At 36.8% G+C, this 24167-nt stretch overlaps 1 protein-coding gene across 17 annotated transcripts in view; it reads left to right on the top strand.

The window, feature by feature from the left end:
* EPS15L1 (epidermal growth factor receptor pathway substrate 15 like 1) overlaps nucleotides 1–23965 on the top strand; it is a 41479-nt gene extending 17514 nt beyond the window's left edge. For 10 of the 17 annotated variants that reach the window (XM_068920230.1, XM_068920228.1, XM_068920225.1 and 7 more), the window contains 9 exons: nucleotides 46–210; nucleotides 2385–2511; nucleotides 2634–2684; nucleotides 3086–3222; nucleotides 4345–4405; nucleotides 4778–4860; nucleotides 6330–6462; nucleotides 18706–18911; nucleotides 23538–23965. In XM_068920230.1, coding sequence (XP_068776331.1) covers nucleotides 46–210; nucleotides 2385–2511; nucleotides 2634–2684; nucleotides 3086–3222; nucleotides 4345–4405; nucleotides 4778–4860; nucleotides 6330–6462; nucleotides 18706–18911; nucleotides 23538–23684 — 1110 coding nt within the window. In that variant the 3' untranslated portion in view covers nucleotides 23685–23965. Of the gene's footprint in view, nucleotides 1–45; nucleotides 211–2384; nucleotides 2512–2633; nucleotides 2685–3085; nucleotides 3223–4344; nucleotides 4406–4777; nucleotides 4861–6329; nucleotides 6463–10283; nucleotides 11413–18705; nucleotides 18912–23537 lie in introns of those variants that run through there. The other 7 variants (XM_068920236.1, XM_068920235.1, XM_068920233.1 and 4 more) reach the window with 4 other exon arrangements.
* The last annotated feature ends 202 nt before the right edge of the window (nucleotides 23966–24167 follow it).

The raw sequence follows: 24167 nt of genomic DNA, 5'->3' as shown, positions 1-24167 counted from the left end.
GTGTTATTGAAAGAGTAATATACCAAAGCATTTTTCTCTGCTTAGGCAAGAAGTAAACTTTCTCAACTTCAGGAGAGTCATCAAGAGGTCAATAAGAGTATAGAACAATATAATGAAGCTCTCAATGGGATTCACGGTGGTAGCTTGACGAATTTAGCAGACATAAGCGAAGGCCTTGCACAGACGGAAAGAAGCAATTATGGAGCTATGGTAAAAATGTTATACTGTTATTCAGTGTATTTTGCAATAATTAGGTTTGTCAACTTAAACCTATTTGGGAATAATTAAGACGTTTGTTTAGTTGGCTCTTGTGAGCCAACTAAACAAGTGCCACAATCCCTGCAGTAGAACAGCCTCTGGTGCTAGGCCAGGCTAAGATGTTAGTGCTGGTGAAAAACTGATTTTTAGGCTTTCAGGTAGGTTTTGTGCTACAAAGGACTTGCCTGGGTAACTTTAGCAGTACGCACATGTAAGCAAACTGTAATTATGTAGGCAAAACAAAAAGAGGTGATGTTAACCCTTGATTTGCAGCCTGTCAAATCTTTAGCCTGAGAAAGTAAGTATGACCTTATTTTAAATTCTAGTGTAATGGTTTTTTTTGCAAGTTCTCCAGTTTACCAAGGTAACAACTTCCCTTGCTGTAAACTTCCCTTTAATCATGTGCGTCCTGCTCATTTCCAAAACAAGCTATAACAATTTCTCCTTTGCAGTGAGCTACGCGTATTCCACGTTTCAGTAGAAAAAATGTTCCCTCCCCAGAATAATGCATAGATACTTGTCTTTTCCTAAGATAGTTGCAGCATCATTTATCTCATTTATTATATTTTCTTTAAATCAGTTATTTTTCCTGATTTATAAGATGCTTCAGATTCTTAAAGATTTTTCCCATCAGTTTCTTTCCGGTATCTGTTGTTGATTTGGATATTTAGTAACTTACTTAAACTGCAGTTTTTTACACTGTTATACCTATTTCTTCAATGTAAAGATAAAAGTTGCATACTTACTTGATTCTACTTGCACAACTACTTGATGTCCCCTCCTTAGGAAAGGTGTTTTCCAGAGTCCTTGTAAGTACATTTACTTTAGGTTTAGTATGGAATAAAAATACAACTTACATAGTGTTCAGAAGGCATGCTGCCTTTGTGCCTTGCTTTATGCTTTCTCTGTAGAAACAAAATGCACACAAGAAAGAAAAGTGTAGACTAAGAATAGTAATGCTGTCATGGAGAGATGTGGTCTTAAAACTCACTTGAGCACTTAGTTTTTGTTCTTGCACGTTTAATTTCCAGTAGAAATTTCCAGAATGTTTCTCTTGCATGTAAAACCTAAGTATCACTTACTGGAAGAAAACTCCAGTATATGTTCATAGTAAACTTTTTAAAGCTTTGTGTCCCTTTCCTGTTTCTTAATTCTTCCTTCCTCTTCCCTTTTTTGCTGTTTTGAGAAGTGTTAATGAAGACTTCTTCTTTTATGTCCTGTAAAGGGAGGAGAGAAATCCTTTTATCTTTCTCGAGCTGGAGGCAATATCAGTGGGGTGGTTGATATTAAACATTTCTTATATTAGAGTTGAAAGGCTTTAGTTTTAAATGAAGCTCTGTTGTACAGGTGCCGTAGGCACAAGTGGCTACGGTGGCAAGAACTGATGTGAGGGAAGAGACCCACAACAGATGAAAGACAGGGATATGAGATGCCACCAAATGAACGTGATAGTTTCATAACTTTAGTTTGCTATTTATTCACGCTGGCTTGTTTTGTAATTTGACAAAGCTGTAGGTTGGTCTGTGCTGACAGCCTCTGTATCATCAAAGTGTTGGGAAACTGTATTGACTGAGGGTGCCACTCTTCCTGCCACACAGTGGTATTGCCACATAGTGCTTTGTAATGTGAAATCAGTGCTTAGAGCTGTGAGCTCATGAATGAGTTAACAAGAAGCAATCTTAGTTATGACTTCTCAGGAGTAATTTCTTGTATTTTACAGTGTGCAAATGGATTTGTAGATCCTTTTCTTTCAAAGATCTTTCTCACCTGAAGCTAATCTGTAAAAATAACAGGGAGAGAATTTTTTGATAGTGGTTTTATTCCTCCACCCCGCCATGCATTCTCCCCAAATACTGGAGAACCAAATATATGTTCCTGTTAGTATCAGGAACAGTTTAACCTTTCATTGTGGTCTCTGCGTACTTCTTGATGTTCTGTAGCCTCGGGTTACGTGTTTCTGCTATGTATTTACTTCTGCTTAGAAGCTGCTTATTCAGAAAGTTTTTTAGGACAACATTTTTAAGATCATTAAACAGGAACAAGATACTGTAGAACGTCTGCTGAATGGAGAGCTGAGCATTTTAATCATGCTAAGTTGCTGTAATGTTTCTCCTCTTTATTTTTAGGATGATCCATTTAAGAACAAAGCCTTGATGTTTACCAATAATACACAAGAATTGCATACAGACCCATTCCAATCAGAAGATCCTTTCAAATCTGATCCATTTAAAGGAGCAGACCCTTTCAAAGGCAGTAAGTGACCAGTGACTTACCTAAGACCTTGAAGACCAGTTGTTCAGTAAATGATATTTTCACAAACTTTTATCATCTTCCTGAAGAGTGGATAAAACAAATTATTTTTCTATTCTGCATAGGTGACCCATTCCAGCATGATCCTTTTGCAGAACAACCACCTGCTCCAGCAGGTAATAGCCCTTCTGATGACGGGATAAAAGAGATGCACAATTTGTAGCCAAACGCGAAGAAGTATTTCAAGGTTTCCTTCACTTCAGATTTTTGGTTTCCATTAGGGAATTTAGTAATCTGACAGTGTATGCATTCAGGATCAGCATGTTCAATTATATGCCTGTAACTTCATTAGGTGAAGTCCATAACTTTCTCATTTACTTAATACAAGCACGTAATTGTTGCAAGTTAGTTAATACCCTGTTTAAAGAGGTATCTGGAAGTTTATCAATATTATTATTTATTTTAAGAACAAGTACTTCCGTGATAATGAAGTCAAATGTAGGATGGTTCCTTCTGCATGCTTTCTGTTGCTTTACTTATAAAGTGTTATATATTGTTTACCTTTTAATACTCCTAGATCCATTTGGAGGTGATCCATTTAAGGAAAGTGACCCATTTCGTACTTCTGCCCCTGAGGATTTCTTCAAGAAACAGGTGAAGAGTGACCCATTTACCTCAGATCCATTCACAAAACCCCCTGCTTTACCCTCGAAGGTCAGTAATTTTTAAATACGCACATAATAGAATTTCTACTATTTGCAGTTTCATTGTTTGAAAGCTAAAATGAAAGAAATATCACTAAGTATCTTTTTCTTAACTGATGAAATGCAATTATTTTTATTCTTAAAAATTTTATGTATGGATTACTAAGGGAAACAGCAGTACTTGCCAGTTCCATTCTAAGATGTATGTTCGCCATGAAAGATGCAGTTAGGTGGATTTTTTTTTTTTCCCTCTCCACTGGCAATTTCAGCCCATCATCATCCACTCATTCATGCCATTACCTCCATTCCATTGATGTTTCTATTTGTGCAGTCTCATAGTGAATCAGATCGAGGAATTGATGTGGCTAAAGGATTACTAAGCCACCAACAGAAAATTGAGCCAACGCAGTGGAAGGAACTGTGCTGAGCACATTTGTCAAATATATAGTCCCAGTTCTTAAGCTGCGTTTATGTGTGTGTTAGGATTGTTTTTTGAGTTTGTTTTTGTTTGTTTGTTTTTCTTTGTAATGAATCCTTTCCTCATTCTTAGGGAATTCACTGACTGTTGCCACCTAGGTATTCTGGTATCAGTCAGTATTCTGGTATCAGTCAGTATTCTGGTATCAGTCAGTGGGAGGTCGGTTTAAGTCTTGCAAGTATAGGTTTGCCCTTCGATATGGGTAGACTTTCCAAGCTGAAGAGCAACTATAAACACCATCTATTTAAAGAGAAGTTATGGGTATACAGTATCTCGGAGTTAATAATGATGTAAATGCCTACCTAACTTGAATGTTCCGTCTCTGTTGATTAAAAACTGAAGACGTGGGGGTATGATTTCTTATTTTGCCTTGGTAACTAGTATTAGTTGTATTTCACTGTGATACGCTTTCCACTTAAATCTGTTTTATTTGTAGATACTTAGTTGTATTTGTTCTTTGCTATCAATAACCAAATGCACTAGTGATATACGTTTCATATGTTCAGTTGATTTTCTCCTATTATGTGTCCACTGAGTAGAGTGATCTGAAACTGGAAATATTTTGTCTTAAAGCAGGGGATTTTGATATACATAAAAAGACAAGTGCACAATGCAGCAGAACAATAACTGTAGATATCTGTTGTTCTTATTTAGCCTGACCCTTTTGAAAGCAGTGATCCTTTTACATCTTCCAGTATCTCTTCAAAGGGCCCAGGTAAGAAGAATAATTTTTAGGGTGGAGATGAATAAGTGCGTATCCTCTCTATGAAAGAAGAATCAGTTGTCAAAGTTCAGAATAAAGAAACATATTGTAAACTGGTAGCAAATATCCTCGTTGTGATCTTATTACAGATTATGAAAAGTAAACCTCATATACCATATGCTTCACTTTTTATTATAACTATTTTTCAAGCAAGTAGAAGAAAAACTAATGTTTTGTGGAATTCTCTTTTAAATTTGCGTGCAAGGACAAAATGCAAATAGTTTTTAATCATCTACCTGTTGTTACACTTTATGAAGAACCACCTATTGCCAATAATTCTTAAGAATTATTTTAAATTAATATTATTTTCTATACCTGTTTCAGATCCATTTGGAACATTAGATCCATTTGGAAGTGATGCTTTCAGTAGCAGTGAGGGATTTGCAGACTTCAGTCAGATGTCAAAGGTAAAGGTTACAAAGAAATAACTGTACTCAAAAACATTAATATGGATTTTTATTTTTTTAAAAGGATTTACTATGATGGTGATTTTTCAGGTGGCAACCCGTGTCAAATTTTTTTATTGCAGTCACAGTCTGAGCAGTTACTTAGCAAAGCACTTTCTGTCCATCTCAGGTTCGGCAGATTTTTAATAAGTTTTAATAACTCTTACCAAAACCAGTAGATTCAGGAGTGGGGAATCAACTTTTCATACACTTTTCTCAGAGGAGAAAAGCAAATAACTGCTAGCTTTTGTTTGTTGTAAGCAAAAGTAGTTGTACGAGATATATTTCAGTGTCGAACCTTCCTCTGAGTCCTGAACTGTACTTCTTGGTAGTACACCTCTCATGGTATCCTGACTTGTTCTCACACTTCTCCCTGAGTACAGGCAACCAGAGAAGGGTGGAAAAATTTGTCTCTTGACATTTTACAGCTCTTAACAGAATTGCTGTTTTCTTAGTTTCTTGATACAAACCACGTATTTAAGGGCTTAATTGTACTTGAAATACCGTATCCACTCATCTGGATATTCACAGTCTGTCATTAGTTTTCTAAGATAGGCTTTGGAATTTACAGTAAAGGTCAGCTGCCCAACCTTTTACACTTAGCCCTACTGTTGGAGGTAGCACTTGAATATTTTATGGAAAACGTTAACTAGAAGATAGATTATAATATCACTTTGGCTAATCAGTCTTCCTGTAATATTTTCTAATTTTTCTTACGTTAGGTTTTTTTTCCCCCTCTCCACTAGGTGGCAACAGTCTTTACAAATATTGGTGTGTTTTGCTCAAGTTAGAAGTTTTAGCAAAAGTCTGACTTTGAGCTTGAACTTTGTGTACAAAACACCTTTTATTTAGGATGATAAATTACCCTGCATGGCATAATTTTAGTGCCTTTTTCAGTCATTAGGAGAGTCCTTCACAAGAGCCAGCTGAATATAGGAAACATGTTAAAATATATGTTTGGAGTTTTCCCTCAGCTTTTAGAAAAAGAAGACAAATAGGCATGTGTGACTTGGGAAAATTTTGGGGGCAAGGGAGGGAAGCTGTCCATTCTGCAGTCTACCGTGTTTTTCTAATTGCTACTTTTGTTTCACAGTTCTGTTTATCAAAGAATGAAGGCCATATTGTAGTATGACTGTTCATTGCCAAATAATAAAAAATAGTTTTACTTCCCTTTATTTTTCTCATCAGCTTTTGTCTAAGAGTAGAAGCTCTAGAAGTACTTATGCAATTTAAGAGCATAAATACTTCTGAATGTTAATGAAATTCTGGCACCTCTGACAGTGGGTGTTAGCCTGTCACATCACTGACATAATTCTGAATCTTTGTCCTCATTTTTTGGAGTTAATGCTTTTGCTTGAGTTGCCTTTTAGCTTTCATGAAACCACAGATACTCTGCAATGTGCTTATTTCTTTTCTTTTTTCTCTTGTAGTCAGGAGCATCAGATCCCTTTACCTCCTCTTTTGGAGGAATGGGATTCTCAGATGATCCTTTCAAAAGCAAATCAGACACACCAGCATTACCACCGAAGAAAAATGTCCCTCCACGGCCCAAGCCACCCAGTGGTAAGGAGGTTTTCTTTTTTTAATAGCCAGTTCCCCCCAGTTTACTATATATTCTTGGAAGTGAGGACAAGCTGTCAGTCTTCTATCTCATTATTTTATATTTCAACAGTGGAGGGAAGTCTGAGATTATCTGTAAATGACATAAATTGCCAATAAAACAGACTGGAACTCATCAGCCTGGTTAAAATACGATGAAGGAGGGATATGACAGATCTGTAAAATCCCTCCCTTGCGGCAGGGAGAAATGGGGATCAATTGTTCCATCTTTTCCAAGTAGGCATCAAGTGAAATTAGTAAATGGCAGCTTGAAAGTAAACAAAAAAGGTACTTTTTTTATACAGTGTGTTAAACTTAGGATTTTTTGCCAGAGAATATGGTGAATGCCAAAAATTTAAATGGGCTTTAAAAAAAAAAAAACCCTAGGGGATCTTAGAAAAATCCATCAGAGGTTACCAAAAGCCAGAGTACTCTCTCTGGTTCAGGAATTCCCCGGACCGTATGTTGCTGAAGGTCTGGAAGGTAATCTGAAGTATTGCTATACCCTTGCCTTGTTTTGATGATGTTCTTTAACCATCTGCTACTAGAGACTAACAAGAACAGGATACAGGGCTAGATAGACCTGTCCTAATCTGTCATGGTGTGATGGTTCTTGCATTGATACATTGCTGTGTTAACTGAATCTAAAACATTTTCTGAGCATATAGTTTGTTTCAGCTTCAGATCCATTTTCTTTGGAGGTTCTTAAAGATGTATCAATCTCCTGAATTGAAAATAAGATTTCTTTTAATAGGGATTCAACTTCAGGTTTTTTGCCCTCCCAAGAGTTGATTCTCAGGACATTCAGATACCAGTGAAACTGTTTCAAGAACTGAAGCCACTTCAGAGCTGTTGGTTTCAAGTCTACTTTTAACAACTGTGGTATAGTTCAGTTAACGTTAGCAGTGAACGTTTAGCTAGCTCTCAAAAAAAAAAAAAGAAAGAGAAAAAGAGAGAGAGAGAGAGAGAGATGAGTTCTACAAATAGGCACATAATTTTGCCCAGGAGATGTGTGGGTCAACATCTAGAATTTTCTGGTATCCACTGACAATGTTAGCAAGCATAATACAGAGGAACAGATCCATTATTAAAGCCTCTCTGTTTACAAATGAGGATCGTCTGTCTTTCTGCTGTTGCGTTTTGGAGCAAAACATGCACCCTGCACCCATCCTGTTTATAACAGGTATTGTTAATCTGGCTTGTTTTGCAAACCAGTTATGCTAGAGCTCCTTGGGCAACATGAAAAGTGCTTTCTATTGCAGGCATTTCCTGAGGATCTCGTTAAAAGTTTCATACCTTGAAACTGATTGATTGAGGTTCTGTGTAGGTGAGTATTGGTGAAAACTGACCAGAAGATGATCTAGGATTGTAGGAAAGTTCTCAAAGCGGTCAGTTCCATGCATGTTTTGTGAAAATATTTTCCATTACTGAGATACTAGACAGCCTTTTATTAATTTAAAGTAGACATATTATGTAACTTTGACAAATAAATATCAAGCAATAAGACACAAGTGAATAGAAGCAGAAATACAACAGTGGAAGGTACTCTTATTTGCCGTTGAGAAGGCTGTTGTTTTTCTTTCTTTACTTGTTTTTTAAGGGAAGTATCTATGTGACCGTCTTTTTAGGCAAGGTCTGCATAAAATAATTCAGTGTTTAAAGAGGCTCTATAAAGTTGAGTGAGTCAAACTAATACTAAATTTACCTATATTTCTTTCATGTGGTTTCTATTTCTTGCTCGAAACATGATTATTTCTAGAAATACAGTGCAATACTAACAGCAGAAATGGGGAATGCATGCCATGGGATAGACTGACCTACAGGGGATTTTCTTGGATTTATGTGTCCTTTCATTCCCTCTTTTGGACATACTGAAGAATTTTGGAGAAGCATTTAGTTTTAGTAGTTTGTTTTTAAGTTAGATGTGTGCACTCAGCCTTTTATTAGCCTTTTCACAAATTTGTTTAAATGGGTACTTCTCCCTGTTATTGGGAGACACAGTATTCTTAAGGCTCCGCTGCTCTACCAAAAGCAAATGTTGTTATGATAAAATAGACTAAGGAGGAAACAAAGCAGATTTTTTTAAAAGCAAATGAGCCTCATGTGCTTAAGCAGTTACACTCCTCCCTTCCTTCCACACTAAAGCAATCTTCAGTGGTTACTTAAAGCATGAGAAATTACATAGTAATACACTGCGATGCTAGCAAGAGATACAAGTGTGTGTTAGAAATGGGAACGCTGCTGAGAAAACAAACAACAGTAAAGAAACTTCCGTTGTTTCTTACCTTTCTCATTGGTCTGTTCAATTAAAAAACAAGTATGAGATAAAGATCTTGCTGAAAGATTAATAAATGCCAGCTATTACCAGACAAATCCATAGTTTGCCTTTCTATTCCCAGTTCATATTCCTTTTAGTAGAACTGTTTGGGGTTTTTTGTTGTTGGGGGAAATGGAGAATTTTAATATTGAAAAGTCCTTCTGTGGCTTTCTTTAATTTTGTTATTCAGTTACAGTAGAGATCTAGTAAAAAAGCTTTAGTTGTCATCGGCACTCTACAATCAAGTAGAAAGCGTTAGTTAATATTTTCATAGAGATTAATTAAAATCTGTCTGTTCTCCCAAAGTAGCTGTTGATAGGGGACACTGGCAAAATCTACCAGGGGACTGCTCCTGGTTCAGTGCTTTTCAAAATTCATTGGGAGTTGTGTGACATGCGAGCATTGTCTGCTCCATCAGGGCATTGCAGGGTGTCCTGGATGATCAGGACAGAGCCAAAGTGTGCCACAGTTCCCTTCTTGCCCACGTGTCTATGTTCAGTCCAGATAAACGAGGAGTTGTGCATTCAGTCTTGCTTCTTCCTGAGGCACTTTAGACATAGTCTTTGGTTGCCTTTTGGTCAAAGTTGGATCAAGGGACCTTCAGATGTACCTGCAAAAACTGTGAAGGGGATGTGTACATCAGGTTAGCTGCTCTCGTATAAAGGCTCCAGAGGCAATCTTGAAACAGGGCTTAGTGAAACTTTGTAATTCCTGACCTGCTTGCTCCTGGCTGCCTGTAAAGCAAAAGATTTTTTGGTTTGTTTGGTTTAAACTTGGTGTTTGCTTTTTTGAAAGCTTGGATGTTGATAGCAGCTACGATCTGACGACTGTAATGGCAAGTACTTCTGTTTACAGCTGTCTGTGGTTATTGCTATCTGGCAAGGATAGGCAAACACTCATCATGTGGCATGGATTAGAAACCCTTGAGATCCATATCTTTCTCTTCTCTAAAACTAAGGTTGTGAGTGGGGATGACAACCATGAGATTATTTTCTTGAAGTTGTATCTTAGGCTGAATCTCAGGCTTTTATTTGTGCTTTTCTTTATAAATCACTTTCCTCCTTTTTCTCTCTCTACTTTTTGAACCAAAGCCTTCAAGATCTGTCTTGTGTTCCTCAGTTTTAAACTAGTCCTTGCTTGGTCCAAGACACATCTCCTGTGTGTGTTTTTCTGATTAAATGTGCTACTGTGCTTTTTCAACACCACTTAAAGATTAAGTGCAGAATCTTTAAGGAAAAATGAAGGAAGATTAACAAAACGGTGAATAAAAATAGGGAAGGACGAGGAGTTGTAGAAGGAGCAAGTACAGCTACAGGCATCATCAGAGCTTCAACATACACGTGTTACACGTAAAGATTTCAAAAATCAGCATCTTTCCCTTACCTAGTTTAGGATTCTTTTTAGGCTGAGGAAGAACAACTAAGAAAAAGCTCTTTAGCTACTCTGAATGTTTTTTTTCTCTCTTCAGGAATATATTCATAGTCTATGAAGTTCCTCACGTCCAAGGTTTAGTACAGTTCCCCTGGGACTTTGCTGAAGTAATTTGATGTTGAGCAGGTGGTACTGAAGAACTTGAAGGTTTCTTCTGAGGGAAGTGAAAGGTTTCCTATATTTATCAATAGTGTATTTTTAATAATGCTCAAAAGCACAAAAAAGTTACCCAGATATAAGCAGCCCTGTGCTTTGCATAGTGGGGCTACATATTTATCTTCTCTGTGGCTTGTAAAATGGAAAACAAGGCTATATTAATTACTGCTTATATTAAAAAAAATAATAGTAGCTTATTTCGACATACTAAGGCAAACGTACTCTGTGAGAAGGATCTAAATTTTAATATGTATTATTTTCTAAAATATTGTTCTATTGTTCTAAAATATAGCTCAGTTTTTGTAGATTTATGAATACACTTTGTTTTCTTTCATAAAGTGTTCTTGCAGTATTTAGCACTGCTGAACTTCTGGTCACTTTGTATTTTTTTATACTAGTTCCTGGGTTTTGTGGAGCGTTTGTGTAATTAAAAAATTAAGAAAAGAGCTGATGCACTGAAACTTTTCAGTTAAAATGATCTTTGTAGGTTCTCACAGATTAACAATTATGTTTTCTGCCATGAGCTGCAGATTGAAATCAGTCAGAGTTCACCGCTAACTAGTTTCTAGGTAAAAGTTGTTGATTGCAAAAAGAGAGAAACAGATTTTTTTTTCTTTTTTCTTTTTTTCTTTTTTTTAAAGTACAGGAAGTTGCTGTGTGGGTGTCAGTGATTGGGTTATAAGTAAAATTCAATGCTCTAGTGCTTTGATCGTGGGACCTACTGCATTTGCCCCACCCTTACCCACTTCCTTTAAATGCAGCACCATGCATTCCACATTGCGGTTATAACAGTACTGCTAACCAGTGATATTAGTGGAAGAACCTTCACCACTAACCAGTGTGTAACCTTCAACCTCTTCTAAATTTTTATTGCTTGCTTATAGTGGTTTTGACCTTTTTAACCTTGAAAGAATATAAAAGTCCTAAAATGCAGAAAGAAAATGTGCTTTTCAATTTCGGTGTGCTTTCTTCTTGCAATGATTGCTTAATAAAAGGAATTTTTTATCATTAGCTTTTTTGTTTTAACCTATGTACAGTTTGTAGTTTGTATTAAATAAATTGTATATTAAGGACTAATAGAAGTGGGAGGGGGGGTGTTGCATTAATAATAGACTTCCTCAGTGATAATGTACTTTCTCACATTTCTGTTTTCCTTTGGAATACATGAATGAGTAACAGATAAATACCATTTTATTTGGAATTCAAAGGACTAAATATTGAATTCATCCATTGTAAAACAGGAATTACTAGATTTACTTAGCTGCTGTGATGATATTGGAAAGTTGTTGTTATTCCAAATTGGTTAATTTATTGCATTTTATATTTAAAATACCTGACACGGTGAGATTGTCAAAAACCTTTGGCTTTATTTTTTGATCCATTTATTGGCATTTCAGAGGTTAGTGGTTAACACCTCTGTCTTTGAGTTAAGGACTTCAATTCTGTTCTCACATTATTCTTACGATTGGTAGTGTCAAAATGTTGCAAAAATATTGCAAAATATCTTCAGAGGACAGAATAGGGTACTAATCAGCCAGCCTTAAATTAGGAAGTATGATTCTGTTCCTTCAGAGATACCTGGTGTGTACAGAACCCCAGAAGAGTTAGGTTTAAGTGTTTTTATCAGAGCACAAATTGCCAAACTGCTGGAAACATTTTGCTATTCCCAATAAAGTTTTTCTAAACATTGCCAGTTGGCAGATGGAGATAAATGGTATCTAAACCTGTTAAAAAAAAAAAAAAAAGGTGGAGGCAGGTCTTTAGACTCTAACTTAATATTCTATCAATCTAGTCTGAAAAGTCTTTCAGCTGTGATGCATGTAGTAAGTAATCAGTCATCTACAGAAATAGTTCCCTTGTTTTGGGTGAGGAGACTTTGCCTTTTCATCACAAGTGTCATTGCTGGAGAAAGCTGCTCTTGGCCCCTAAGAAGCCAGAAATGTGGGTTAAAAATAAGTCAACCCTGGGAGCAGCTTTCTGTTCAGTTCATATGGCCTTAGAAGTTTAGTTTAAGATAGATTTGCCCACTCAGTGCTCGTGATTAAGAGTTTATACTGAAGGAAAATATTTTGAAGGCAGTTTGACTCCAGAGCTTTAGCAAGTGGATTCTTTAGTGAATGGGGACCTAGCTAAAATATATTAAGCATGCACACACATGTGAGGCTTACCTGGACTCGGATTGTCTAACTAGAAGCTTTTGAGCTAGATTCAATCTGTAGGATGTCTTTTGGACCCCCCTGAACCATTTCACGTGCTTGGTAGTACTACTGTACCAAATCAGAGGCGTAATGTTGTCAGCCACCACTGTGCTTGCACAAATGAGAAGGGCAGGGCAAGCAGCTCACAGAAAGATAATGTTTGTACAGCCCTGCTCTGGCACCCTCTTCCTTTGTATTTGATGCTTCCTCCTCCTTTATGTCAATCATAAATATAGTTCTTTTTCTTACATGTCCCTTCTCTAAATTTAAGACGTTTTATACTTTGACTGTTTTAACCATTTTAGGCTTACTTTTTCATCTGTAAAGCAGTAGAGGAGCCCTGTCAGCTCACTGTGGCAGTGGTCAGTGAGAAAAGGAGAAAGCTTGAATCTTCACTGCTTCTAGAGCTGCACATATAAATGTTTTTAGTAGTGTTTGTGTGCACATGCTGTGTCCTTGATATCTTAATTAAGCAGAAATGAAGATTTCACAGTTTGTTCGGTATCTTGGTTAAAAAGCTTGCAAAACAAAGCCTGAATGCTTTATGTTGTGTGCCTTTTCTGATTTCATTTCTCAACTGGAAATCATGCCTTATGAGTTCTTCAAACCCATCACATTTTGGAGGGGCGTTCTTTTTGACCTCTACCATGTACACTGTCCCCAGGATATGAATCTGAAATTTGCCCCATGTGTTTAGTGAGATAATTTTAAGAAGAAGAAAGCCATTTAAGCCATTCTTTAAGAAGAAGAAAGTTTAAATATTTAATCAGGAGCTATGACTGAAAGAAATAATTATATTAAGCAATAAGTTTAACTAAGAGAGAAAAAAAAAAGAATTCCCTTGCAGTTCAGCTTCTTTATTTGCCTGTGCATATTCAAGTAATATGGATCTGAATTTTGGTGGTCTGCAGGAGACTGTGGAATAGTGTTATTAATGCATCATTTGATCACAGATGTGTTGTGTTTACTTCTAAAGTGGCACATCTGCTTCCTTAGAGCTGCTTGAGTCCCCAAGGTTATACACGAGCACAGTGCCTGCTCACCTTAATTCTCTGCTCTTCTGCAACTGAGAGTGAAAAATTCAGCCCCAAAGTTTGTGACTGAGAAAACTTTTTTTTTTTTTTTTTGGGCTCATGACTTCTAGAAGACCTGACAGTTACATTAGTGTACAGGCATCCCTTGTTGTGTAGGATAAATGACTCATAGGTGGAGCACCTGCCGCAGCCGCAAACTAAAAATTCCATTCACGCTTTGATTCTGTTGTTTGTGCTGATCTCTCGCACTAAAGATATTTCAGTACTAATTGATGAAACAAGTTGTTGAGAATCTGTTTCGGAACAGATTGTTGATCTCAAGGCAACGATTTCTATTCTAACCTCCTGTTTCCAAAAGTTTGTAGTTTGCAGAATATTTCTCTTAAGCTAAGGTTTTCAGAATTAACGGCTAGCTAAAGGTGAGAGTGCAAATATTAAGCAAAAGCAGTTTTTAGTTCTTTTTGAGTAGGAAAAATACTTCCTTCTGTTATTTAAAATGCATACTGTGATTTTTGTGTAAACAACTTTATGGCCAGAACAGTTGGGTTTGAACTACAGTGTAGAAATAGCCATTGTTGAGGACAAATGCCTTTTGAGTGTTCTGTAGAAAATTGGTTTTAGTTTAACTAGCCTTCAGGCACATTTTGAAAAATGATAATACTTTTTTCTGTAAGCTCTTAAAGTTCACAGTCTTATTCTGCACCTGTGGAAAAGCTGGATAATTTAACAGCATAGTGAAAAACATGCTGAGTAGGTTAGAAATGATATATAAATCTGGTAAAGTGCCAAGACAGAGATTTGCTGGAAGGCATCTCACATACTGCACAGTCCCCAAAGTTTTCTGGAGTAACACTTCCTCTGGCACATACGAGATGGGGGAGGTAGGAATGCTGGTATTAATTGTTCAAATACAACCCCAGGTATGGACTTCACTCATGCTGCCACTGCTTATCCTAAGCAGTAAGACTCTGATTTCATAAGATACATTTTTTACTTTAGGAAGTTTCCTTGAAAGAACTACTTGTTCAGTGAAAGTTTAAAATTGTGTCATCTTAACTCTGCCATATTTGTCTGTATCATAATGGTGCATGCTCACAGACTTTAAATACAGGAAAGCATGCTGTTTCTCGTAATACAGAAAGATATTCTTCTGAGCAGAAAGTTAGGGTCGTCCTTGAAATCTTGAAATGGAATCTAGTAAAAGCTGTAAGTGTTTCACTTCATTGTTTCATTGTCAGTATATTATAACTTGATAAGACAATTTCTGTAATTGCAGCTTACCAGCAAGCACTCTAGATGTCAACCCTAAAGTTTGCTGTGGGGTATGAAGTTAGATAAACCCTTCGTATGGGTGGAGTTCACTATAAGTTAACAGCATTTGCTGTGGTAAACCATTTTGTTCATCATCTCTTTTTGCTGAAGTGAGTCCTCGGTGTGGTTTGGGTGCACCACTTGGGTAACTGCTGAAACTGCTGTGGTTTCAGAATAGGACCTGTTTTGCTTTTTTCTGAGTTTTTTTTCCCTGAAACTATTAGCAGAAAAATGAAATAAGTAAGGGTTACAACTGTTCACCTGCACTTTCTTACTGCCATACCTGAAAAATGACGAACTGTATCATTATAAAACTTAATACTTTTAATCTCCAATGAATGAAAGATTAACTTGATCTTAGTCACTGCTTAATAGCATATTTTTGCTATATTATGACGTTACCAATGTCCTTTAGTTTTGTTGGTGACTTTTTAATGCGGTTTGTGTATTTTTGCCTTAAATTATAGAAATACTGTACCCACATCCTTGAATACATGGAGTATAAAAACCTTCATGCCTTAAACGTGCACTTACTTCATTGGAGGCTGCACACTTGGTATAAGTCAGCAAGGACTTATTGTAAGAAAGAGAATTTTGGTGGTGTTATTACTAAGTTGTGGCCAATAAATTAATAAATGTGAATATCTAACTAAACCATACACTCTTCTGCCAGGTTTCAAAACCATGTTTGCAGAGTGTGGCAGGATGAGACAAGCTCTAACCAATGTACAAAGTATCGTAAAAGAAGACTTGCTGAGGAGTCTCTCTGGCATGAGTGCTAGGATTGGCCTGTTCAGTGTGGGCACTGCCCTTAAAACTGCTTTGCAGAAAATCACCCTGGTTTTGGAAAGGTTGCCCTCTTGCAGTGTTTCTTCAAAATAACAAAATTAAAGCCTTCTTCTAATCTTTAGCATACAAAAACTGATTAAAATTGCATTCTGAACATGAAATGGAAGATTTCTGTATTAGCGGTAGCTCCATAGTATTCAGTTACATTTCCTCTGCAACGAAGTTGTTCTTCTGTGATCTGTTGTGAAGATGAAGCAGAAGAAACCCCAATGCTTGTGGCGTATGCTCTGAAACCGCTAGGGGCTTCACGCGAAAACATTAAACAGGCCACCTAGAAAAAACAGTTTTGCTGAGCAAATACGTTTCAAAACCTGCGTTTGTATTAACAGTCAACAATTCCACACCGTGGTTTCAGCAACAGAAATTTTAACCTAACAAAAGGGCAACTTAAAATGGAACAGTTTTCCCTCTATCAATCAAATAGATTGGGTGAACTATAGCAGAGAGAATTTGCTTGCTAGTATCCGGCGGCAGAGGAAAAAAATGTAGAGGGTTTTTATTCTGCCTTGATTTTAAATAGAAATACAGATACTTTTTCTATTTGTGACTTAATTTAAAGTAATTTTAAATTGCATTTCGTAGTGGGAAGATACCGTCAGAGAAAGTTACTAGTCACCATCGTTTGCTGTTTTATCAGGAGAATCACATACAAATTGCCGAGTTATTCACCGGGTTTGCTTAGTTCGCTAACATTGCATAGGTGTGATGGGGGCAAGATCTCCTGCAGGCCATGATGATGTGTGGGATGTAAATGCAGCGGTTTGTTTTAAAGAACAAAACGTGCCCTCTCTCGATAGCAAAAGCAGTTTGAAACTCTGGTGAAGAGCATGAAGGAAGGTCAATACTTGTGGGGAGAGCAAATGCTGCTGGTATTTCCTGTATATTTTGTCATTTCCTTCCATGAAGGACAAATCAATGGTTTGATCTGCCTGTCTTTAGAAATCCCACATGCAGTTTCTAATACGGGTATCCATGCATCCTTACAACATCTGTTAGCCAGGATGGAGCACACACGCTGAACCATGGAAAACAATACTGAAGCGACCTGTAAGAGGTCTAGTCTATCCTCAGCTTCCAGGTGGCTCAACCTGTGTGATTTCTAGAAAAGATTTGTCTAATCTGTTCTTGGAAATCATGATGGGATGCAATGAATTCCGTAGGCAGTCTTGAATATTCCAAGTTTTAAGTTTTAGCAATTGTCTAGTGTAAATCTCCTTTGGTAAAGTCTAAATCCATGACCTCTAAGGTCATCAGTCTTTTTCCTAGTGGGTGTGGAAGATTTGCCTGCAAGACTGTGATCCTGTTTCCCTTCAGTATTCTCAAGACTAAATGAGCCTAATTGTAACGCCTGCTGTGCATGTGTTGTGTTCTACACCTCTTTCTGTCTGCTTGTTCTCCTGGAGACTTTCTTAGCTTGTTTCACGTCTCTCCTGAAGCATAGCGCCTGAAAGTAGTCACCATATTCCATCTGAGGCCCGAGTTGAGTGTAAGAATAATTTCCCATCTAGCATACAGTATTCCTGCATATGCATTTTAGTATGATGAATGCCTGCACGTAATATCATAAGATTTTTTTTTTTCCACTGATCAACAAGTCCTACCTGAGATTGAAAAAGAAATCTGTACCTCTTACTCTTACCAGTTTTTATAAGTACTGGTAGTTCATTTCTGCCTGAACTGTAGGTTTATATATGAGTCTGGAGGTTACGGGGGTTCATATGCTGAAAAAATGAGAAACGACAAGCTGTTACTTTCTTTGTAATTGGCTTATTTGGCAAGCATTAAATCTCAGACGTGCCCTCTCAGTGAAGAGCAGGGCTGATGGCGCTTATGAGATAAGAGACTGCCCCGTTCCTTTGGCTCCCCTGTAAATCTGTGCCTGCCTGAAGCAGAGGGCTGGGGGCCGTGGCAGCCAGTGCAGTCTTTAGGCAGGTGCTGCTAGTGCTGGGCTGAGCCCGCTGATGACAGTGGGCCCTATGTCCGGGAAGCTACACATAGTGGGGACGGACTTCTGGCTGGCCTCTGGGATAGGAGAGGCAGGGCTGAGACTGAACGGTAAGTGCAGACAGGCTCTTGGTTAGATTATTTAGGTAGTGTAAGCTTTGCGTCCCTTTACTCCTCCTCTTCAGACAAAGGAGGATTTCCGCAGATTTGGGCAAATACTGTTAAGCGTGTGCAGCTTATAATGTTCATGAGCACCTACCATTGCCTGAAAGTGCCTTCTTAAAAGATATCAGGCTATATCTTAGACGTGCCAAGTACACGCTCTGAAGTATTTGGATTTTCAGCTCTGTTGTGGAGTTGTACTGAAGTGGAGTTTAAGAACAAGCAGTCACCTACCCAAGCTGGGTTGCACAGCAAGCCCCCCAAAACAAAGCGGTTTCTTTGTCCGTCTCTTTTCCACTGTACATGTGTAGCGTAGTGACAGAAGGACACAGCAGTCCCAGGAAAAAAGAGAATGCATACATACTGTACACACACGGATAAGTTACTATTCAATTCTATTTACCCTGGTTCGTTGCTTATCTTTAGTGAGATACGTTTCTAAGTATTTTCAATTTTACACAATCCCAAACTTAAACTGAAATGTCTCTAATCCTGAACTAAAGTCATACTTGTCCAATTCTGCCAATCAAATGTCATTATGTTGGGTTTTATCATACAAAACCTCGATGATATTAATATTGTAATATGTATAAATAGCATAATAAATCCATATGGAGAAAACATCTGCTTGAGATGATTTGCATTGAATAATGAGTGCTATTATATTTGGTTAAATTTTAAACTACCCCACGAAGAATGGATGATGCTAAAATGCATCAACACAGTTTCCTATTTAAGGGGTTTGCATTGTCCATGGTAAGTAACTTCTCTTTTTCTCCTTTTGTTTTTCTCCTAAACTTTCCAGGTAAAAGTACTCCTGTAAGCCAGCTTGGGTCTTCAGATTTTCCCAAGCCCCATGATCCATTCCAGCCATTCGGGGCTGACAGCAGTGACCCGTTTCAAAGTAAAAAGGGGTTTGGGGACCCATTTAGTGGAAAAGATCCATTTGCTCCCTCCTCTTCAAGTAAAACTTCTAAAGACTCTTCCTTGGGGTTTGCAGACTTCAGCTCTGTAAGTTAAGTTCATTGTCTCTGAGCAAACCACTTTCTGCTCTGCTTGCAGCAATCTATTGGGTTTTTGTTCTAACTGCAAACCTACTGTTCACTGGCTTCTGTCTCTTAGTACCTTCATGCTGTCCTTGTTGTTTTTGTATTAATATTTCTGTAATAAAAAAGGCATTATTTCAATAAAAAAGAAGTTTTGAGTTTCATACTAAATTTTAAAGGGTTTACTTGCTTTTAAATTATTTTAGTGCAGTGTGCCTTTACTCACAAATTCTTTGTAGCAGAATCTGTGTATTGTTTTTGTTGCATGGAGGCTATTGTGTAACTGATTTTGGGGAGCCTATGATGTAAAGATTCTTCAAAAATAATTGTTGAAGGCATTTATATAGCCATTTCACCTTATCCTGAGAAGTAAATCCTTAACGAAAACGATTCCATAAAGCATTTGTAATTGTTTGTGGGGAGGGGGGAAAAGTTCTGACAATCCTGTCGCAATGTTTTCTGTATACAATGGAATGTGATCATAAAGATATATATACAAGACAGAGATTGAAAATTTAGCTGTTGAATTTTGTTCCAATTACTGATAACGTAGAGAAGCCCTTGTTAGACGAAGCATACAAAGTTGTTTTGTAGAACCAGTATAGAAACACCCATATTGCACTCCAAAAGATGATATCAGAAGGTTGGAAAGCAGAGCCAAGTATCCTTTCATGAAAAAATATCAGGATTTCTAAAAGCCTGGCTTTGTTTTTAGTGTTGGCAGGTACGTTATTGAATTGGAAATCGTTGTAAATGTAGTAGTAGTAGTATGGTTCTTACTGCTTCCATGAATAGGTAGAAATCTGTTCCATCCATAGCCTCAGGCTTCTTCCTTCTTTTGTGTGTTTTTGTTCTGTCACATTGCCATGCAGTAAAATTGCCAACTTAATCTGTTACTTTAAGTCTGATGAGCACAATTCAGTGTTCAGCAGTGGAGATCTTAAAGCTGAATCTTTCAGGTTGCTTATTTTTTAATGTTTTTAAAATGTTTTCCCCCCGATTATTAGTTAATAGTAAATGTGTATCATTTTCCTATTTGATATTGTTAGTTGAGGTCATCTGTGCATACTTTTAGCTGGCCTCAGTTCTTTAATTTATCTATGATAAAGTTCAAGATACTATGTATGCTTTACCACAGTTAGTACTAGCCTGTTGAATTTGGTGCACAGTTAAATTCTGTGAATGTATACAAAATGGTGACATTCTTAATAAAAATAAGACACAAAACTTGCTTTATCTGAAATTTCTTGAACAACACCTAATTCCTTCTTTGAATGAAAGAAAAATAATGGAATGGAATGACTGCAACCCAGCTGTTGTTATCTTATTTACAGACTGCATTTCTGAGAAGTGTGGCTTACACTGAGCGATTGTATCAAATGATTAACCAAAATCTCCCTCCCCCATCCCAATGGGTGCCCTAGCGTTTAGTTCTTTGTGCCATCAAGTTTTCAGGAGATAAGATTAACTTTAAAAGATAAGAAACAGTAGGAAAAATGAGGTCTGAGTAGTAGCCACTTATAGTTTGGTTAATTACTATTAGGTGGCGCTTCATCCAATAAAATTAATTTGTAAAATTGTTTTTGTGGATTGCTTTCTACTGTTCCAAGAAAAAAAAAAGTTAATTGAAGTTGATTGACGAGAGACTTTCTTTCCCTGTTCTTTTCAGTGTTTATTTTTTGCTTGCATATAACACAATTGTATTGCCACACTCGATGATGCCTAATTCTCCTGCATGAAGTCTTAAGTGCTCTAGCTACCTTGTAATCAGGAAGAATATTATGCTTGTCTTTACCTGTTTTTGGATAACTTTGTTTGTAATGGAAATTTAAAGTAATTTCACTTACAGAAGGTTTTTGACATGCAGTTTGTCTGTGGAATCTGAGAACAGAATCATAGAATAATATACATTCGATTAATTTAATAACATGTTTTACATTTAAATTCTGTACCTTTGCAACAAAATAACATGAGGGCTTCATTACCTTTTAGTAGCACTCTATCAAATGTGTTTTTTTGGAGATACTGGCTAGTTGACATACCCAGAATTTCCTAGGTATTTTCTTGTTGCATTCTTCACTTTTGCAGTGGTGTAACCTTTGGAACAAAGCAAAATGTTTTGTTATCTCGTTCTCGGTTCTATCTTAAGTTTACAGAACAACGAGAAAAGTGATTTTTTAGTCTACAGAAAGCATTTTAATTTCCAAGAAACAGAGCATTTAGAACTAAACTAAATTTTTTTCTCTTCATATAAACTGCCAGTTTAGTAAATACAAGTCAGGGTACTTTTTTGTGTATTTGATTATTTCCTCTGCAGATTCTGCTGTTTTTCTCACTTTTGCCTTGCGTCTGACTTTACTCTTGGGTTAAAAAAAAATCCTATATGAAGAGTGTTTATGAAATGACAGATACGTGATATAAACGTATAGACTTCTTGAAAACTGGACATATGCCAAAAAATTGTTGTTTTAAATGACTTGTATTTTAGTTACATGATCCTTTTATAGGTAATCTGCACAAGAATCAGGGGCCACAATAAATTGTTCTGCATTTCGCTATTTAATGGTCAGAGTTATGCTCCTGAAAATTCCGCTTTATGCTAAGGCTTTGCAATAAGATTTGGTTTCCTGTGAATCACTTCTCCCTCCCCCCTCCATCTTTCTTTTTTTCCTCTCAGCCCTTTTAACCACAAAAATATAACTTGTGTATCATAAACAAGTCGTAAGTTGGACCCTCCTAAGCTTTGGAAGATTTACCCTAAGATGTAAGCCATATAAGTAAATCTTTTCTCAACATTTGCTCTTAAAAAGACACCCCAAAGAGATTAACCAAAGCTTACTCTATTTCTGAAAATAGTAGCGGTTATTCTCCATCACAGCTACAGGATCTTCTTTTTGAATTCTTGGAATCAGGGGAGAAGTCCTACTTCCATTTGAGTCTGCCTTCACTGTGTCTTGAAAAAAATCATGTATTCAAAACCTTAGTGAGTTCTTAAACCTTACCGGTCAGCTGGTCACTGAAAGTATTTAAAGGAGTAATGACAGTAGGATTTCTTCATTTTAAAAGTACAATTTCTTATAACGTTTGGTACTTTTATTGTGTTTCAACAACGTTGAATGCAAAGGCCCTCATCTAGATTTTTATGGCAATGGCAGCAGAGGCATTGTTTGGGGAAAAGTAAATTTTTAAAGTAGTCCTCTTTTTCTGCATCATATCCTCTTGCTTTTTCAGATATTGACATAAATAAATGAGGAATTGCAAGCATTTGGAAAAGTACAGATAGAGCATAGTTTAACTACAGTGGATGAAAATTGGCCTTAGGTTTAAAGAAATACAAATAGATGCGTTTATTTGAAAATATGAATTATAGATACAATGCGCTTTACTCTTTAAAGTTAATATTCAGTACAATATTTCAAGCTTGTCCGGGAAGGTATAGCCGTGTCAGCTAGTCGAGTGGCATGTTTTGCTATGTTCAGAGGTACTGTGCTGTAGACCAGAGACCAGTATTTGCAGTATGCGTTCAAGGGAAATTTGAAAGTATAAACTCCGTGTATTTTTCTCTTTCAAAAAACCCAAATAATACCTTTTCCTCAACATTCAAAAAAGGAAGGTCTTACAAAGCAAATTTTGGAAGTGGGATCTAATTGCAAACATTTACATGCAGCTCTACAAAAAAACTTCTGTTAACATCATCCTCTTCATCCTAAAATTGGACGGTACTAGACTTTATCTTAGATTTAAATTAGTATTATTTCAATAAAGTAATTCTATAGCATTTTATGCGACAATCTCAAGAAAGCAAACTTTTGCATACTTCAGTACTAAATATTGGAATATAATTTTGGAATAGTTTTGCTGACTGTTGCAGTGTACTTAAATGTGTTTTGGAAAGCTCAAACAGGCTTACAAGCTGAATGTTAAAATGTGTTATGTCTCCTTAGTGTTTTCTGCTGAAGTAAATTGGATTCTCTTGCATTATTTCTTATTGGAAAAACTCTGCATGTATTTTACGGACAGTTACAGAAGGACTTTTTTTTTTTTTTCTTTTTTTACTTTTTACAGGGCGGTGAGGTTTCCCACAAATTGGCAGTCTCCAGATTCGTTAGTAGAACCCCTCACCATTAACAGGAAATATTACAATAAAACTCTTTGCAGTGTAGTTGCACAAGAGAAAATAGCTGTTAGTTTTACCAGCTAAAAGCTAACAAATTTACCGTTCTTGAGAATGGATGGAGGTTGCTGTGCTCTCAAACCACCAACGAACTTCTTGTGTGTTTGTGGAGTTTTTGTTTTGACTCCAGTCCTCCAGCGGTTTTCATAGACTGCTGAGACGTGGAGGCAAGGGTGTGCAACCCAGAGGGGTTAGTTCTTTGGTGGGAGGAAGAGAGAATTAAGGAAGTAAATGATAGGATGAAGCGAGGACAACAGTGAGCAAATTGTTATGTGGTTCCAGAAGAACTAGCCTGATGCAGCTCGGTGTACTTGTTTTGTATATTTTAATGTGTTTGATTTCTTGTACTTTTCATATAATTTTTCTGGCTTTTTGGTAAATTTATTTATTAACCCATTTTCCATTTTCGTTTTTTAGTTTGGAAATGAAGAACAGCAGCTGGCATGGGCAAAGCGTGAGAGTGAAAAAACAGAGCAAGAAAGACTAGCTCGATTGCGGAGACAAGAACAAGAAGACCTTGAGTTGGCTATTGCACTCAGTAAGGCTGATATGCCAAGCTCTTAAATAGAGGCTCTTTGGCTCTACCCTGTCCAAGTGAAACCTTTAAACATGGCTTTTATAAAAGTACTAAGTTCTTGTTTTATGTTGTGAAAATAATTCTAGTCACCTTCAACTCTAAGCAAGACTGGCTGGCTAGATCAAACTGGGCTCGGTGTGGCTTTTCAAGTGCATAATATACAGGAAACACTGTATAAGATGTATTATATGTTCTAGGTAAAATTTACTGCTTGTAAGAAATTTAACATAATCCCAAAATACTGGAAGTGAAGTTTCTTTATCTTGAAGACAGTGTTGCATATAGTAAACTGCAACTTGTGAATCTGGCTTTTTATTACCCAAATTACGTTGTTTTTGGAGGCTGCAGTATGCAATTACAAGAAAGAGTCATAAAAAGGTAATATTTATAGAATTAGCTTTCACTTGTTACATTAATTGAATTATTCATGGTAGGCTAATGAGTACAAATCCATCTATATCAAAGTCTTC

This window comes from Struthio camelus, chromosome 26 (assembly GCF_040807025.1).
Source record: "Struthio camelus isolate bStrCam1 chromosome 26, bStrCam1.hap1, whole genome shotgun sequence".
Classification (NCBI taxonomy): Eukaryota; Metazoa; Chordata; class Aves; order Struthioniformes; family Struthionidae; genus Struthio; species Struthio camelus.
This window is presented reverse-complemented; position numbering and strand designations above follow the sequence as displayed.